Source organism: Phasianus colchicus, chromosome 4, assembly GCF_987193195.1.
Source record: "Phasianus colchicus chromosome 4, bPhaCol1.hap1.1, whole genome shotgun sequence".
Classification (NCBI taxonomy): domain Eukaryota; kingdom Metazoa; phylum Chordata; class Aves; order Galliformes; family Phasianidae; genus Phasianus; species Phasianus colchicus.
This window is the reverse complement of record NC_143439.1, coordinates 34,988,388-35,006,888: the sequence shown is the minus strand read 5'-3', so window position 1 is coordinate 35,006,888 and position 18,501 is coordinate 34,988,388. Positions and strand designations below refer to the sequence as shown.

At 41.5% G+C, this 18,501-nt stretch overlaps 3 protein-coding genes across 8 annotated transcripts in view; 2 read left to right on the top strand and 1 right to left on the bottom strand.

Annotated features, from left to right (window-relative positions):
- The window catches only part of FGF2 (fibroblast growth factor 2), a 23,695-nt gene extending 17,138 nt beyond the window's left edge, over positions 1-6,557 (top strand). Inside the window, exons 2-3 of the mRNA XM_031596846.2 lie at positions 960-1,063; positions 6,372-6,557. Of these exons, the coding sequence (XP_031452706.1) occupies positions 960-1,063; positions 6,372-6,557 (290 nt within the window). The remainder of the gene's footprint in view (positions 1-959; positions 1,064-6,371) is intronic.
- On the bottom strand, positions 6,149-18,307 carry NUDT6 (nudix hydrolase 6). Its single transcript, XM_031596847.2, has 5 exons — positions 18,118-18,307; positions 17,623-17,826; positions 13,209-13,264; positions 9,926-9,980; positions 6,149-7,445 (listed from the first exon to the last, which is right to left on the bottom strand). Exons 1-5 carry the CDS (start codon positions 18,305-18,307, stop codon positions 7,057-7,059), a joined length of 894 nt encoding a protein of 297 aa, XP_031452707.2. The 3' UTR covers positions 6,149-7,056.
- The window catches only part of AFG2A (AAA ATPase AFG2A), a 204,062-nt gene continuing 203,851 nt past the window's right edge, over positions 18,291-18,501 (top strand). For 4 of the 6 annotated variants that reach the window (XR_016466056.1, XR_016466055.1, XR_016466057.1 and 1 more), the window contains exon 1: positions 18,375-18,501. Coding sequence is in view for 3 of the 6 variants with exons in the window: in XM_090139166.1 (XP_089995292.1) it covers positions 18,387-18,501 (115 nt within the window). In the remaining 3 variants the exon portion in view is untranslated. The other 2 variants (XM_090139167.1, XM_031596845.2) reach the window with 2 other exon arrangements.

Here is an 18,501-nt window from a genome sequence, read left to right as displayed (position 1 = left end):
CTCTGCTAGTTCTCCAGAAAAAGGGAAGCTCCAGCACAGTGTTTAGATTTCTTTCAAGCCTCAAAAACCTGACACATTGAGAAGATGCTCAGTGGACTTTCTGTACGGTTGTATTTTCAGTCCTACGTATTAATGGCTGAAAAGTCTGGGCTGTGAGTTAGCGTATTGCAGATACTCTTGTTGGAGTTCGGTAGAAATGCAGCGTGTGTGCAAACTTCCTGGGCCGCGTTCTGTTATTTTAACCACTGAAGGCTCAATTTGTTCTTCTGAATGAGGTGATATCAGGAATTGCCAAAGAAGAGGGAAAGAAAAATGCTTATCTTCATGTCTTGAGACAAGCTATAGGTAAAGGGGGAAATGTTTGTGAACTACTGCGTTTCACTTGTGACCAGAAAACTCAGTTCAGACTTTGTTCTGTTTCATCGTCAGTAGGTAAATGCTGTGCCTGTGTTCCTACAGGCTTTCAAGAAATCATAGCTATTTAGAGGGTTGCTGGTGTTGTTTCTTTGAATGGATTGCATCTACTTTCATGTGCCTAATCTGCACAGCACCGTCTCTTGTGTCTTTGCCATAGTCATCTACTTTTGCCTTCTTCCTGTTTGCTTATTGCTGGAGGTCACACTGTAAGTGCATCAGTGCTGTCTGCTGGGAACCTGTGGGGTATTTAGCAGCTCCCACAGAGGTACAGTGCTGCATCCTAAGCCTTAACCAGAGAACATACTCATGCCTTTGAGCATTGGCAACCTAACCATACAGTCTCTCTGCTGCTGTTCTATAAGCACTAAGAGAGAGCTCTCTAAGAAGATTAAAAAGTTCCCATCTATAAGCAGCTAACAGGGCCATAAAGTACTGCTTCAGGAGTTGTTTTGTTTTGAATTGCTTCCATGTGAAACGTGTATAAGAGAATAACTTAGCTTTCCGTTGCCAATTTCATAATAACTTTGTCCTGTTGTTCACAGTCAAACTGCAGCTTCAAGCAGAAGAAAGAGGAGTGGTATCAATCAAAGGTGTAAGTGCAAACCGCTTTTTGGCTATGAAGGAGGATGGCAGATTGCTGGCACTGGTAAGCAGTATTTCTTAATTTATCCTTCTGTACCTTATTGCTAGGTCCTCTTTTCAGTTTGTGTGATATACTGGGGAGAAATCAGCTCAGAAAAACTTGTGTCAATTAAGAGAGAGATTTCTGCCCTCACCCACAAACAGCAGTGCATGCTAAAGAATGTAAGTGGAGTGGCACTGTCTATGAGAGACATAGACAGTCTCTCATAGGCAGTGCCTTTTTTCCTCTTAAGCTTCCTTTCACATAAGTGACGGTAAAGACCCTTTTAAAGTAGAAGGTAAAGCCAACTCGTACAAAACTTTGTTTTTGGCAGTAGCCTGTGTATTATTACTTTCTCATTCTCCTTTTTGTAGGGAATCAAGTTTTTTTGAGTACATACACTTCCAAGCTAGTGAGTTGGCAAGAAAAGCATTTTTGTCAATCTAATGATAGAATTAAAAAAAAAAAAAGTTAATTAAAACCAATTCACTAGCACTAATTTTAATTTAAACTCTACTCTTTTTTATTGCTCTCGCATTAATTTTTAACTGTGTTTTGAAGCCAGTCTGTTTAGCAGAATCTCCAAGGCCTAAATCTTAAATAGAGGCTGTAAATTGTAGAATCACAGAATGGCTTGGGTTGCACAGGACCTCATAGTCCATCTAGTCCCAACCCCCTGCTGCGGGCTGGTTGCCCCCTACCAGCTCAGGCTGCCCAGGGCCCCATCCATCCTGGCCTTGAGCACCTCCAGGGGTGGAGCTTCCATAGCTCTCTGGGCATCCTGTGCAAGAAAAAAAATCTTTTGTCCATGTTCATAACTTTGAATTCAGACGATCTTTAAATGTTATGTCCAATGAAATACCGTTGTGGAGCATCCCACTGGAATTTTATTTTTAAACTAGCTGTGATGCTTTTGGTATCCTGAAAATAGTCACATTTGGATTCTGTATCCCAACTAACAACACTGGGAACAGGTGTTAATAATAAAATGAATTCCTAACCTCAGCTGAACTGCAGCTAGTGAAAGGCCCAGGCGAAGGGCTACGAAGTCACTAAGTGAAAGTGAAATTAGTCTCAGTGAAATTAGTCCAAAGGCAAACAGAGTATTTCAACAGCTTTGCGTGTGCAGGGAGCCCTGGTGTGCTTCTCAGCCACGTAGTGCACCATCTCTTGCTTCTCCAAACAGGTTCTGTTTATGCCTGGGAATATAGTTAAATAACCCGTTTCAAGTTACAGTGTTATTTACTTGGATGTTTTGACAGATTAGTTGAAGAAAATGTGAATAGTAGTCTACTGTGCTATTCTTGTATTAAGGATAATTGGGAATTTCCTGTGGTACTGGTGTGCTGGCGTTCTGCTTCCTGTTCAAATTACCCTCCTTAGCCTAAGCAGCAGTGAATGGTCAAAGTAAACGTTTGGCATCAGTTGTAAAATTATGAGCAGTTGGCTGTGTTTGTATTTGGGATTTCCAGCCTCCTGTTGCACAGTGGATCTTGATCGTGTCCTTCTTTGTAGGATGTGCCTCTGTTGCAGCTGTGCACAGCAGTTTTGGAAATGGCTTTTACTTGAATCACGTTTGCTGCAAACACTGCTTCCTGCAAGCCTTCAGGTTTGCTATTCATAGGAGAAAACACTTTGCTCTAAGAAGGTTTTGTTCTTCATCCAGCCCATGTTTCACATCTAATGACTATTTCTGCAGCTCTGCAGTTGTTCTCTGAGGCACAAGCTGTGTTTTCCAGGAGGATTTCTGTGAGTTAGTAGGCAGTTGTGCCTCTGCTCTTTTCTGCCTATAAACACGTCCATGGAATTGTGCATAATTGCCAGCATTTCTTCAGTTCGAGGAGGGTTGTTTCAGCAGGAGCTTTGTAAGAGCGCGTTCTGGAAATTTTTGTGCTGAAGTGATCTCATCAGTGCACATGAATTTGTATCTGCTGAGATCTTTGGGTATTCCTTTAAAAATACTGAGCTTTAATTTCTAAGCAGCTGTTTAATTCTCCATTCCAGTATTCTGTGCTTTTCCATCACTAGTTTTGTGTAGCATACTTTCCAATTATGACAGAATTTGAAAGATAGATTTGTTCCCAGGAAGAACATTAAATCCCTAAACATTATGAGGCCTTCACAAATTTCTATGGTGAAACTGCTGGTTATTTTCTCAATTTATTTTATTTTTTTGTATTTTTTCCTTGTCTGATCACCTTCTTAGTCACCAGTAAACCAGCTTAAGCCTATGTTCCTTCCCTGTTCAGTTTTGTTCATAGGCATTGATACGTTGCCAAGTGATTCAACAGCTAACAGCATGCCCATCTTTCAGGACCTGTTTTTTTGAGATATCACAATTAAGAATCTCTTTGGTATTGCACGGATGCACGCTAAATTGAGCATCACTTTACATAGTTTATCCTTTGTCCTGGGTATGTTTGGCTCTTCTGTAATTGCAGGCTCTCCTATCTGTGCTTGCCTCTTGCTTTGTTGTGCGAGCCAGGTTTCTGCTATGTGAAACAAACATTTTAAGGCTTATAGCCCTTATGACATTGGGTAGGCGTGCTCGTCTTATGTAAACACTTCATAATGTCTGTCTTCTTTCTTCTTTCTCATTACTTTCCAGTATCAAGTTCAATTTTTAATGTTTGATAAACATACTATCAGCTTCACAAATCCATTTGAAAATCATCATTCAGCCTTGGGTTCTTTGTGTCTTTGTGGTTTGTGCCTAGTTTGATTTTTGCAAAATGACTTATTGCTTAGCCAGTATCTTGCTTCTTACAGTGGTGCTTTGCGTGGTGGGCTGCATTCCTGTCTTGAAATCTAGATGTGGCTTTGCATTATGCTGCTGTGTACCCTCTGTTTGCCCACAGATTCCATTGTTGTGGGAGAGTGGTGGTGCTTACTGGTCTGGTTGGTGGAGGAGATGGCTGGTGATTGATACTAGCTAATCTAAAGCCTTCCTTGGAAAATGCTGTTTTAACCAAGAATATTTCCTCAGAAATATTTTTTCAGAACTCCATCAGATTTATAATGGCAAAATCAAAACATTTCACTTCCAATATGGCTACCATGTTTTATTTTGACTTTCTAGTTTCATTTAATTACACTGATTAAGTATTTTCACTTTATGGAATCAAATGTTTCTGATTATTTCATTTTATGAAGAAATGTCTCAAAATTTCCTGTGAAAGGAAGAACTGTGTTTTTGACTGACTTTCCTAGTGTACAGCCCCGTCACGTTGATGTGGTTTAGCTGTGATCAGGCAGGCTCTGCCAGACTGAAGGGACATTTTTCTATGTCAGGGATTAGAACTGTGGCATGAGACTATTTACCAGGTAAGCTTTGTGCAAAAATGAGGACTTCAGCGTTCAGAGCAAACCATGCAGCACCTTTCTAAGTAATCTTTATCAACTTAAAAAATAATAATAATAATAGGTTTTCTTATTTTCTTATTGTTCTATTCCCAATTTTTTGTTATTTTTATCACACCCACGAGTTGCACAAATATGTGTTTGGGGAGTTTAATCTATTTTTCTTTGTAAACATGAAAAATATGAGGAAGCCTAATAGGAGGAATGTGTTTCTTTGAACTATGATTGTGTTGCTTTTGTGCCAAGTTGCCTTTCACTTGTATCCAGACCATTGGTGCCTGCTTTGGTTCACCGTGGTGGTTTTCCATGCTGGTGGCAGCTGAGGCTGAGCCTGGCACAGGGCTTCAGTTTCCACTTAGGGCAGCTGCACTATACTAATCTACACTCCAAGTTCTGTTCCATTCTCAAACGCTGTTCTTTCTTGTGTTATTTTTGTCTTCTTAAGGCCTGTAATCCATTTCATACTTGAATCATTGGGACCTGAGATGGTTAATGCATCTGTTTCCCACTGCTACACTGAAAGCCATTACAATATAATCACTCTCCAGAATGATTATTTAAAATATAAATCATATGAAAATTCAGTTGGTCAAATATAAAAACATTAGTCATTTATAAAAATGATAAATTAATTATAAGTGTTTTTTTTCCAAGTTTTTTTCCTTAGAAACCAAAAACTCCTCTCTGAAAATAGTTGAAGTGGAGGAGCTGTATTTTTTATTGCCAAGACTTGAAGACACATATTTGGAGATGGATTGCTTTATTATAAACTGCATTTGAATGACTTAATTGCTTGTAGCTGCAGAAACTGGGCATGTGTAAGGAGTGAACTCTTCTTGTATTTTTCTGTGCATTCTATGTGAAGTCTGGTTATTTCAAGCTCACTTTTCTTTAGTCTGAAATAGTTTAGTTTGGCTACTTTATCTGTTAATGAATATTACCAGAAGACTGTAGCTAAGAGTTGCTCGCTCATATAGGAAATTTCCTCACATCTCCTGTTTTCTCTCCAAGTTTTTGCATGTTTCCTTCTTCCTCCAGCCATCCCAAACTCTTTTGCAGGGTAAACGTGTATAACCGTGCTCTCCCTCCCCCAGTAAGTTAATTGCAGTGGTGAACTTCATCCACCTTTTTATTTGAGGGTATTACTGTTGTGTAAAGTGTAGGTTCTGCAGGCAAATTTGGCACTGTTTACGCTATTGGAACAATATTATTGACTGACAGGGATAATCTTTTTTTTTTTTTTTTCTTGTTGTGAATATGCTATGGGATAACTGCAGTTAAACAGAGATTAAACTTTCCTGCTTTCTCTTGGCTGTCAATAGCTCTACGTATCAGACAGTTAAATTAGCCAGGTTTTATTTCCACTGGGACATAATTGGCATTCAAGGAAACTTGTGATCATTATCCATTACAAGAATTTTTCTTAAATGATCTCACTGATTGAATGGAATCATGAGAAAATTAAGATACTTTCTCTTCAGCATGGTCACTCTTGGGATGCATTGGTTTCCACTGAGCGCAGAGATGTGTGGATTGAACTGCATCACACTGTTGGTTAAAGCAGGTTCAACCTTTTGAGCGGCTTAGTGCAGCTGAGCATCTTCCCTCTGGTGACTGTAGGAAAATACTGTGAATATGAACATGCACAACCTGGGAGTTGGGATCTGTCAATCAGTGCTGATAGACATGGCTCTTCTTGCACTTGACTATATTTCAGACAGAAAGAATTACATAGCAAAAACAAGATAGAACCTGCTTTGTCTTTATTAAAGACAATTAGTGAATCATAGTTAAAAATTATTTTTATAGGTGTTTTAAACAGTACATTAACAGTAATTGTATTTTTCTTTAAGCACAAAACATTTCATACAAATTTCTTAAATCTGAATATTGTGGTAAATTAGTCCTGTAAATCAGATCAACTGCTGGGTTGTGAGGAAATATCAATAATCCCTTTCTTTTTCTCTTTTAGAAATGTGCAACAGAAGAATGTTTCTTTTTTGAACGTTTGGAATCTAATAACTATAACACTTACCGGTCACGGAAGTACTCTGATTGGTATGTGGCACTGAAAAGAACTGGACAGTACAAGCCCGGACCAAAAACTGGACCTGGACAGAAAGCTATCCTTTTTCTTCCCATGTCTGCTAAAAGCTGATCTGCATGGTGGGTTCTGAACGTATGCCACACTACACTTTAAGAGGCAGAGTTTCTTACTCCTCACCAAACTAGTAAAAATAGAAGCAGTTATTTGCTGCTATCAGCTACTTTTGCAGAAAGATTAAAACATGAATGTTTCTTCCTGTCTTCATATACTCTGTAAACCTATTGTGCCAGTGTGTGTGTGGAGGTAAAATTACGTAGAGAATCTATTTTCAGGATCAGTAACACCTCTATTTTCTGCTAGAGATTTCTATAGAGCTATTTTATTTACTTTATATTCACTTCATAGAGTAAAGGGAAACTAATCTGATGCACGCTAACAGGAAAACTTGCCATTTAAAATAATTTATGTATCTGTAGCTTATTAGAGAATAAAGTGATTTTTTTTCTTCTTCCCCAAAATAAGAAGTCCACGAATAATTTCAATATGGTCTAAGTAACTCTAAATAAAAATTGTAAATTATTAATATAATAATTTGTGAAATTTGTTGCTATCATGTAATGTTTCTGTAGGATTCAGGTAGCTCCCTATGGTATAGTTTGTAGAAGAGGCCTGTGTAAACAGCTGGAAACTCTCTCATGGTTATATCAATTTTATCAAACCCTTCCCGGTATCCATAAAGTAACAGCTTAGCGACATTGCTCGTGATGGGAGTAGCATGTTTTGTCCTGGCAAGCTCGTCGAGGTCCATCCACTCACACCGCAAGCATTCCTGCTGGCAGAAGTTGATGGTGAAGGAGGAGGGCTGCAGGCGACAGATGATGTACATGTCTGACTTCCCAAAGGCTCCAGGGTGTTTGTGTTGCTGTCTAATGCTTAGGATGGACTTGAACTCTGACTTGATGCCAGTCTCTTCAAAAACCTCTCGAACTGCCGTGTCGCCTTGGCAAAGAGAGCAATTCAATATATACAAGATATATATATACAAGAACATACACTCTTTAAACCTTTTGATCCCAGAACAAACATCTTCTGTTCTGCTTAGCAAGCTTTTCAAAACGCAGAGCCTGTCTGCTATTCTACACAAGGACAAGCTAACTCTTTGGTCCTTGAACAAAACTAACTGCAAACTACCTTTATTTTGCATATGCTACAAAAAGATGAAAGAAACTTTCCATAATACTGTCTCCAGGGTGCAGTTTTGAAACTTGTCTTCTATCTTGCAGTGTAATGTTCCACATAAAGTAAACATCAAATATATAGAGGCCTTTGTGGGATTGGAAACCCATTAATACCTAGTGCCTGCACAACATTTGCGTTTGTAACTTTCACTGCAGTTTTAATTACAAGGCAGCTGGCTATGGGGAAGGATACTCATTTACCATTACTAGTGCTTAGGGAGACTGCACTGTATATACAGCCCAGGGTGGCCCTTGTAGTCCTCTGGTTTAAAAGTGGTTGCAAAGCAAACTCCCTAGGGCAAGTGATTTTTATTATTAAGCAAAGGATGTATTGCACAGAAACGGTCAAAGAAGGTAAACAACTGAGATTGGGCAAAATGCCAAGGCAGGCTGTGGTTAGAAAAACTGAACGGAGATTTCATTCAAGCTTTGAGCTTTTATTTTAGATCAAGTGCCCTTTTCTTTTTCTATTTTAATTAAATGTATGTATTTTAAATATGACAGTTAAACTAGAAGAAACAGGGCTTGAATCTCAGAAATAAGTAAAGTGCACAGATTTTTCTATTTGCATAATCTCCATTATGAATTTATTCAGATTACTTATGCAAATCAGTTTGTGCTCATTAAAGGTAGCAGTCATATATTTTGTTGCTTCAATAATCACAGGATTTTCAAGCATTGTAACAGCACTTAAAATTTGGACTCTTGGATGACTGCGGGTTTGTAAGATTTCACGTAAGTGATGGAAAAAGTAAAAAATTAGACTTCTTATTTTATGCATTACTAATTTATCTCTTTGGTAATATTGAAATGTGATGCACAGAATCATAGCATTTCTTATGATATTGTTAAGCAGAGGTAGGAGGGGAGCTGTGAGTGATTTGTTTCTTCCTGGTCCTTCTTAATATTTACATCCAGGCTCCATCCATAATCTCACCTGTTACTTGAGGGATGGCTGCTGGTACTCAGAATTGCCCTAGTGAAGCCATCTCTCGTTCTAGTTACTCTCTTCCCTCACTACAAAAGCTTCTTTGGTATCTCTTGGCCCAGATCCTCTCTCTCACTCTAAGTGCAAGGGTGTCTGGCTAGGCAAAAAACACAGTGCTGTGGGTTCTTTTGAAAGCATGAAACCATTCCATTGTGTTGTATGTATTTGCCGTGTTGAACAAATCATTTTGATTTCTATCACTGTGTTTGACGATGCAGTTGAAATGTGATTTCAGAGTTACAAAAACTACAAGTCAACTTTTTCCATGTGTTGAAGTAATGGATTGGAATACAAGCTTTCCACACATTGCTGTAGGATCACTGCTAAGGTGTGAAACAGATTTTAAGATGTCAGTACTGTTTGTAGAGCTTCTGCGTTGCTCTGGGCAGCGTTTTTGTCAAACTTCACTTATTAGAAGAATATATTCCTATCTGAAGACAGATGTGGGGCTAAATAACTGTGAGTTTACCTTTTGAAACTAAGACCTACCTAATAACTGCAGTGTAATTTAAGATTTAACCAGTCTGTGGATTGTAGTTTCAGGAGGTGAAATACAAGGACAAAAGCACAATCTTCTCTCTTTTCATACACACCCTTATTCATTCACTTTTGAACATAAGTGCAGCAGCTGTGTTCAGCATCATCTGTGCTATGCTAGGTAGAAATGGCTGTCCTCAAAACAGGATTATTTTCTAATGCAGAAGTGCCTTATGTCACCTCAAAGTAGGTGGCCCCAAACATCAGGAACTGCATTTACGCTGGTCCTGTGCCAAGAGCTCTTAGTGTAAGCAAATCAATGGATGAGGGTGGAAGGAAGCATGTGTATTTACTGCTGTTTTGCACATAAATATTGAAAGCTGGAAACTTTAGATTTTTGCCCCGTACATCTCTGAGCTCCCTGCTCTGGATTGCAGTGTGAGCTTGCTATTTCAGTTTTATGTTTTGTTATCTGCTGATTATTTAAGTCCTCTGTGCTTCTTAGTTTACTGCAACATACCCAACAAATCTACAGAAGTTGGCTTTAAGTACTTACTTATGAGAACTTGTGCAACAATGCAGATGTTATAAAGCTTCCCTGCCCTCAATATGATCTTACCCTATTAACATTCATGTTCTAAGGTTGTGTCACTTCATCCATTAGCCATTATTTCAAAGAAGTGAGTAGTCACAGGGAGTGATGTGGGTCACTATGTATTTCAGTGTTAATGTCTTTGTAGTTCCATTGATGTCTGACCTGTTACTGTTGAACTTACCAATGTCTTCGCCAGGATTGGACAGACCTCCTGGGAATTTCCATCCATTTACGGTCTGCATCGGAGAAAAAAATATTAATGAAGTATGCAGCCTATTTTGTACTCTGGAATATGAAAGTGACAAATAAACACATGTGAAGTTGAGGTATTGTAATTACTTTTACAAATGTCAGTAAAGATTTAAGTAGAAACTATTTTGTTCTTGCTAATGTGATGATCAGAGACATCTACAGTCTGTATGAAATATTGGAACAAAACATCTACTGATTGAAACAAACTGTCTAACAATCATTAGACAACGTTGCTGCTAGATAACTAGATAGTAGTTGAATATTTTAAAAAGCTGCTACAGACTATATACTCTTATATTTAATCACTAATGTATCCCACTTCCATGTTTTTGGCTTTTAAAAAAATGTATATATGTTTAATCCTATAAACAGGTATGATTTTAGTACTGTTCTATACTGCACTGGCTTTAAGATGACTGTGTGTGTCTGTAATAACCATTTTGTGCACCTTGTCACTTGTTTTTATGGAGTACCAAAATCGAAGCCGTGTGTGTGATTTATGTAAAGAAGCATTTATAGAATTCCAATAAAGTTCAGTACTTAAAACAGAATGTGAACTGCAGACGTGGTGCTGTAATCGATACTGGTTACGAAGTCCTAGTTCCTACACCTCTGGCAAATGCACAAAGATCTGCAGGTTTTTACCTTCACATACCACTTTTTATTCCTTTCCTTAATAAATATGCATATAGGAAGAAGTTAACCTTAACTAGAAACTAATGCAAAAAAAAATGTATGCTAGCAAAAAAAAAAAAAAAAAAAAAAAGAAAGAAAAGAAAAAAAAGAAAAAAAAGTTGGCTTTTCACCTATGAGCAACTTTCCAGGGATTTTAAGCCCCACTGATTACATTGGAAAATGTTTTTCTGGGCGCTCATAAAGGGCTTGGATAGGAATTGAGAGTAATAGATTAAAAATAGTGCAGATGGAAAGTACATAGATTTGCTGGCTTTAAGATTTGCTTTCAGATCCTGGAAATCTTGCTGTGTATGCAGTGGAATTGTCCTTTCATGATGAAACCCAAACAGCTCTTAAAAATCCACAAAATTCTATTACAAAGCTGCATATAAACTTAAAATTTCTAAACCTTCCAGACCATAATCTGTAATTACCCATTTCAGGGAAATGGTTCATCTGGGAGGAAGGAGGAGAGAGGAGTGGTAGGACTGGCATTGGCAAATCACTGTCTGAGCCAATTTGCTTGCACTGAGATAACTGCTTGCTGCACAAGAACTGTATGGGTATTCACACACCTCAGTTTTTATACTTAATTTTGTCCGCTCAATAAAAATGAGCTGTAAGGAGAAGAGACAGAAACAATCACTTTTCTCCTTTCAGCTCACGCACTGTAGTAACAGCTTTGTTCTACAAGGGTAAGCAGAAATAGCTGACCTGGAATGTCATCCCACCTTTCAGATGGAGACAGAGGAAAGTGTGGTGCTGTGCTTGGTCCTGTTACATTCAAGGACCAGAGGGTAAGGAAGCAAGTTCTGGTGAGTATAGAATTGGATGTTAAACCTGAACAGAATATCTGTTGTCTCACTGTAAAACTGGTCAGAGATATTTGCACTTAAAATGGCTGTGGTTGAGCTTTAACAATAACTCAGTGTTAGGAAGTTAAATCTTAAAATTCCGTTGTCCCATGGGCTTAGGAAGCTACTGCTTCCTTCGAAGTCGCAGAAAGCTTCCATTTTTACACTTTGAGATCTCTTTAAGGTACTTAATGAAAGGTCAGCATGCGATTTCTCACTGTTACATGCACAGAAATTTTAAGGAAAAACAAATGCAGTACTTGTATTATGTACTGTTCTTTTCTTAGAGGCTTTCTGGGGTTAGAACCATTTCTGGAACCTATGCCTTGCATACTGTGTTTATGCTTTAATTGGTAATTATTGAATGAAAGCCTGAAGATCTTGTTGTAGAGAAGTCCTTGAAATTTTACTTTACAGTAAGTAAAAATATACAATCAGCAATCTATAGGGAACAAGAAAAGGATGCTTTTCTTCCTACCAACTCTTGCACTGTAAATTCAATGAATGGATCTGCCTATGAAAACACATTTTCATTAACTGTGTTGTGTTACCATGAAGTGATGGTTAACTTGGTTTCCAAGAAAAATTCCTTAGTAGTTATTTCAGGAAAAGCAGAACAATATAGCCAGTGAGATTCTGGCTTAGATTGAACTATAAAGATGATGCAACCCTGTGTACTTCAGTTAGCATGTAGAGATTTTGACTTTTTTTTCCATGTTAAAATGCAAATAACCTCAGTGTCCTAGAGATGCTTACTTCATTTGTGAAAGCTCTTTCGTCTGCTCAAAGCAGTGTAAACTAAATGTATTTTAAACAGACTAGCAGAGGCAGCTACAAATGAGCTAATGAGCTTTATGCACTTCCGTGTTAAAACCTAGGTTAGCTTGATAGTTGCTAGAAGACATTTGCAGTGACGGTTACCTCAAGCCACATCACATAACCCAGCCCCACCACACTAATGCTCTCTGGTTTGGCATCCTCTGTAGCAAGGTCAAGCGCTTTGGTTTGTGAGAAATTCATGATCTTTACACCTGCTTTACACAGGTGGTCTACAGGTCATGGCCAACCACGTTATTGCTTATTTAATCCCACAGATATGACTGGAATTTCAGAAACCAAGCAAAATCACAGTCTCCCAAAATCTGCTTAAAGCCATGAGTGTTTTCTAGAGGTCTGCATGGATCCAAACACAAGATCAGGTATTCCTGGATCAGTTACAGGAGAAACATAAACCATGAAGCAGAAGGGATACGGGGTGATGAAACCAAGAAACAGAATGGGTTTAACCTATGTGGTGTGGCAGAGGAAGGACAAAGCCAGCAATCTGGTGCATTTTCATAGTACTGGGAACTGCAAACCAAATGCTCATCAAGGAAGAAGTAGGTATTCTTTTGTACAGGTATGCTAGTGCCTGGAATACCTATACTGTTGCTTTTTAGTAGTAAACAACTATATTACCTAACCTTGTCCTTTTTCTACCTTAATCTAATGCACTATTAATGAATATTAAAAATCCTCAAGTAAGATAAACACAAATGCCATATAAATGAGCATGTATCCACATACCTGTCTTCATGCTTGTGGACCTTAGCTGGCATCATTCACCACAATGAATTTGATGAAAGGAGAAACCATTTAAATCTAAATGAACTTCTCTATTTTACAACCTTGTTGCAAACTTACCTTATTTCTGTCTTGTACAACCAGCACCTTTCCATTGTTTTCATCCAATACAGCACCTATTGGAGAGACAATATTGAACAATTCAGCATGTTTTGATATAGTGTGACAAACCCTAATAATCATTATCAGAAGTAAAGAACGTAAGATCAGAATGTCTACGGATAACCCAGCAATGCTGCTTTCTTCAGCAGGAATACATAATCTTACTGAAATAAGAGATTTTTTTTCCCCTTGATTTTGTTCAAATAGCCGTGATGGGCAAGAATTTTTCTCTAGTGAAATTCATGACAAAACTGCTTGCTGCAATGAAGACTTGTGTGTTTTCTGGCTGATAACACTCAAATTTTAATACTCGGGGGGCTGACTGTACTGCTAAGGAAAAAATTCCAGCAACTGAACGGACTCATACTGCACTGCCCATATAACAGCTGATGACAGTGCACAGCCTCTGATTAACTTGTTAATCAAAATCCATTACTCCTAAGTGGAAAAATGATGCTTTCACTTAATTTAAAGAACTACATCTATTAGAATGTATGAATGAGAAATTCAGCTTTTCCGTGCATCCTCATGCTGAGCCCAGGAATTTCTCCCACAGAGTGAGTTTTCCTACTTTTTAAAACCCAAGTACTTGCATGTCTAAGCATCATGTCACTCTCATTAGTCATAGTGTAAAAATGTCTTCCCTTTAAAACAGGAATTCTGTCCGATTTTAAAGCTGTGGCTGTGGTGAGCAGAATGAGTACAGTGGTGCAGCTTACCAGGTTCTTTTCCACATCAGTCATGCATGGGTTTAAAATTAGTGGGTAATGATTTAAAAAAAAAGTGCTTCTGCCACTGTACAGCAAGAGGAAGAATATATGGATAGCTCTGTGATGATATACACATTTAAAATGCCATGGAGAAATATTTCCACAGAAGGGAATCATTAAGACATGAGTGTCCAGCATTCTTTTTTATTCTTTTTTAAAGAATACATGGCAGAATTATGCGTAGGAGGAATACTTAAAAAATGAAATACTAGTTCTCCTTCAAGCTATGTCAAAGGATGTGCTTTAAGAGGGTAGTCACGAATCTGCTTCCCATGATTTATGACTATGATCTCATTTCTCTTGTAAATATTTAGCAATGCCCAGGTTCAAGTACTGTACTGATCAAAAGAGGGGAAAAAAGGGAAGTGGGAGTTTTTGATACATGCTGTGATTGTGGGGATTATTTTCTAGAAAAGCCTTTTTTAGCCTGATGGTTTACTGAGGCCCAGTTGGACTGCTGAAGACAGGATACTGCAGCATGAACCAGGCAGAAAGAACTCTGCTTTTTTCCCCAGAAACTGATGCCTGTGAATGTAGTTTCTGGCCATAAAATTCTCTGAGATATCCAGAATCTCTGACAGATGAAACTTAAATGCAAAGCAAGAAGTAAGAAATAGCACTGATAGGCTTTGCACTCTGGTAATGTTTTCTCAAGCAAAATTGAGAATCCCCTGCTGCAGCTCACTAGGCCGCACCTGCTCAGCATCAGTGAGGCCAGGCTCTGCCCATCGGCTCAGACCCATGGTTTTAAGAACTTCCACTCTTTAAATCATCCAGCCCCAGGATGACTTTCCAGAAAGGTTGATGCTTGAGACTGCCCAGGCAGTCACTAGTACAACACTGCTTTCTTTTGACTGCTTTTTGTTGGTAGGGAAGAATCTTACGTTTAAAAGCCCTGAGACAACTCCAGATAATGCCTAATGGAGGGAAAAAATACCTTCCCCCTGGCAGTTTTATTTACAATTGATGTAAGCATGTGCAAAATGTTCATAACAGCAGACCATTGTCTGGCAAGCACCCCTGAGGGCTTGCTTTATAAACATCACCAAGCAGCAGCAGTTATCGATTTGTAAACAGCCTGGTGCCTTCTTTTAAATCACTTGTGATTGCATGGACAGCCATGACTACATAAGGCATCCTCCCAGCAGGCTGACCTTCGTGCAGTGGCTCACTCTACACAGTTCCTTAAGTAAAAGCTTCTTCCTTTCGTTTTACTCTTCCTTCTCAACTTCTCTTCTTATGCCATTGTTATGGGGCATATTTACAAATATGTTACTTTCTGGATGGAGAACTTCCCAAGTGCTTTTCAAAAATGCCTCGATCATTTCATTCACCAGAAGCTTTCCTACCCCTTACATATTTGGAAAACCGTGCCGCCTACGAACGGATGCAGTAACTTAGCCGGGAGATGCATCACATATTCCACTATTTCTAAACAATAATGGCCAAGCCCTATGAGTAACATTTGCTACTTTCTCTTCTTGGCGACTCTGATCTAGTCTGGCCAATATGGCCTGACCTTGCTTATTCACACCTTTGTCATCCCTTGGCTGGCTAAGGGTAAGGCAGCAGCCCTGGATGTGCGGTGTTCACCACACAGGAAGCCACAGACAGTACAACAACAGCTGCTGGTCTGCTTGGCAGTGCAGGCTCTGCTGTTTATCTCCAGAATGCTCAAGGGACAAAGTCTTGTCTTCAGCTGGCTGGCCACAGTGCTGAGATGAGGACTCTCAGCAGCAAGTTTGTTTCTCCTTACTGCAGAAGCTATCATAGAGTTATGAAGGTTGGAAAAGACCACTAAGAGCATCCAGTCAACCATCAGCCCATCACCACCATGCCCATTAAACCATGTCCCTAAGTGATTATTCTAAGACACAGAGTTTTTCTGCACAAGAAATAAAAACACCTGGCGTCTGGCACATGCACACTGCTGATGTAAAGTGTGACCATATTTAAATATTTTGGTATTAGAATAAAATGAGTTAAAAATAGAACAGAGTGCTTCTGCTACCCAGGACCTGTTTGATGAGGTAGAAAGGTAACAGGTTAAACACATGCCAGGTGGTGACCACACTGCTTGGTGCGCTCCTGCAGTGTATTCCACGTCCACTGATGGTGCATAAAACAGGAAAAAAATATTGCAGTGATTGCTTTCATATGCAGAAATGTCAGCTTACTTCACCAAATGCCTTTCTGAGGTCTTCATCCATTAAAAGGATTTCCAGCCATGAATAAGAATGGACAGATTTGAAAAGCAGTAGCACAGTATATATGTTATCTGTTGTGTAATATTTATATATGTGCAAAAATTATGAAATCCGTATCTCCCCATTTATTAAACTGCTTCTTTTCTCAGAGATTTTGTTTTCTATTTTCACAGAATGTAACTGAAATGATCAAAAACACAATAGCAAATGATATTTTGAAAGTGCAGGCTTTCCTGCTATAATTTTTCTAAATCGACTTTTCTTACAGTGAGCCCTTCCTAACAACCACTGGGGCCACAACACTCCCACTGCACGATTTTCTTTTAGGCAGCACGTTCAGCTATGCACAACCTACTGCAGAAAAATCCCCTTTCAGTTAGTCATATTTCCTCAAAAATGCAAGAAATAAAAGGATTAACACGGTGCTATTTTTTAGGAGAATGCATTATCTTAACTCGAGTTTAATGCCACATATTTTAATGGTGAGATTTTCGTCCATCAGGAAAACATGCTCTAACATGTCCATTGAAAAACCCAGCCTGCCTTCAGCTTCCACGCTGCCCTCTGCTGGCTTTGTAGCTGCAAGCTCCCATTGACCACAGCACCGTTTGGTAATTGAAGGCATTGCTTTTCGAACACTCACTTCGAACCTGGCCTTCTGTTGCCAACAGCCCAGCTCCTGTCAAAGCAGGACGGGTCACTCGGCCCCTCGCAGCCAAGGCCGAAAAGTGCGGACATTCAGGGGGAGATGTGCTGCCCTCTGCCATGCTTGCCACATGCCACAGCCTGCACCAGGCCGGCAGGGCCTGAGCCGACACCAGCCTACAAGAAATTGCTGAGCGATGTGTCTGGCAGTCGTGTGTCTGTGGATGACTGCTGAGAGGGAAGGCAAAAGTGTGCACACTTGATGAGACTGAGTTCAAGCCGACTGTGGTTTTGGCTCACGATTAGTTCCTTGCACTGTGATGTGTAAGAAACGGGACACCGCCTTCTTGTTCCTGAGTTTCCTTGCTTTTTAGAGCAACCTTTCCAGCAGTGGCTGGGGGAGGTCTGGATGGGCCTAGGTACTGTCCAGGTGCTTGGGGCATAGCCTTGTTACACAGACACGTCAGAGCAGCTTCTGGACTGTGACACTTGTAGCCAACGGCTGCGCCAGCTCCTTAGCAATCACTGCCGCTTCCGTCTGCCCCGTGCACAGACTTTCCTCAAATGGAATGGCTGCAGAAATCAGAAGATTGAGAAACCCCTCTGTGCGCTGGCCTGCTTTTAGCAAAGCGCGCGGTTGCACAGACGCACTCGGGGCAGAACGGCTTCACTCGGTGGAGCGACCCCACGTTCCTACTGCTATTCCCACGCTTGCTGCCGGCATTCCCGCGGCAGCTCCGTGCCACTCACCTGCGACTCCCAGCTGGTGGCTGGCGAAGGCGGGCAGCCTGCTGGGCCCCTCGCCCAGCCACCGCGTCAGGGTGGCCGAGCCCGACTCCGCGTGATGGAAGTCAAAGCCCTGCGACGCGGCCACGGCCGCCAGCCCGCTCCGGAGGATGGGAACGTGGAGCCAGACGGCGACCCGGCCTTCCTGCTGCCACTGGGCGACCGAGGCTGGAAGAGAAACGCGGGGTCGCCGGTCAGGGCGCAGCCCTGGAGACACGAAGTTCAGGACAGACCGCCACTCGGCCGGCTTCCAGCGGGGCACAGGGGAGGGTTTCTGCGGGGACGCCTGTGCTCGGGCCCGACGCTCACGGGCCTAATAAACACGTGTCAGGGGGAGGCAAAGCAGCACCACGCTGTACGCGGCGTCAGCTTACCGGCGGCACGGCGCCGCTCTCGCCCAGCCGCGCGCACCCACCTCCCCGCCCGCCCGGCTGCGCCGGACCCGCGCCCGCCACTTGCCCCGCAGCCAGCGCCCGAAGGCGGCCCGCTCCCGGCGGCGAGGCCGGCGCAGCTCGGCCAGCTCCACGCTCACCCCGCCGTACTTGTCCGGCCGAGGCCGCGGCCCGCCCCAGCCCCAGCCCCCCCCCGCCGCCGCCGGACCCCGGCCCCGCGCCCTGCGCAGCGCCCGCCACAGCGCCGGTCCCGCCATGGCGCGGCGGGAAGCGGCCGCCCCGGGGGCGGCGCCGGCCTCCGCCTCCGGAAGCGCCGCGCGGCGGCCGGCGGGCAGCATGGCCGCCCGGCGAAGGAGCAGGGGACGGCCGGCTCCGGGCGGGAGCTCCCCGCTGGCCGGCGGGGCCGAGGGCGGGCCGGCGCTGCTGGGCGTCGCCGAGGCGGTACGGGCAG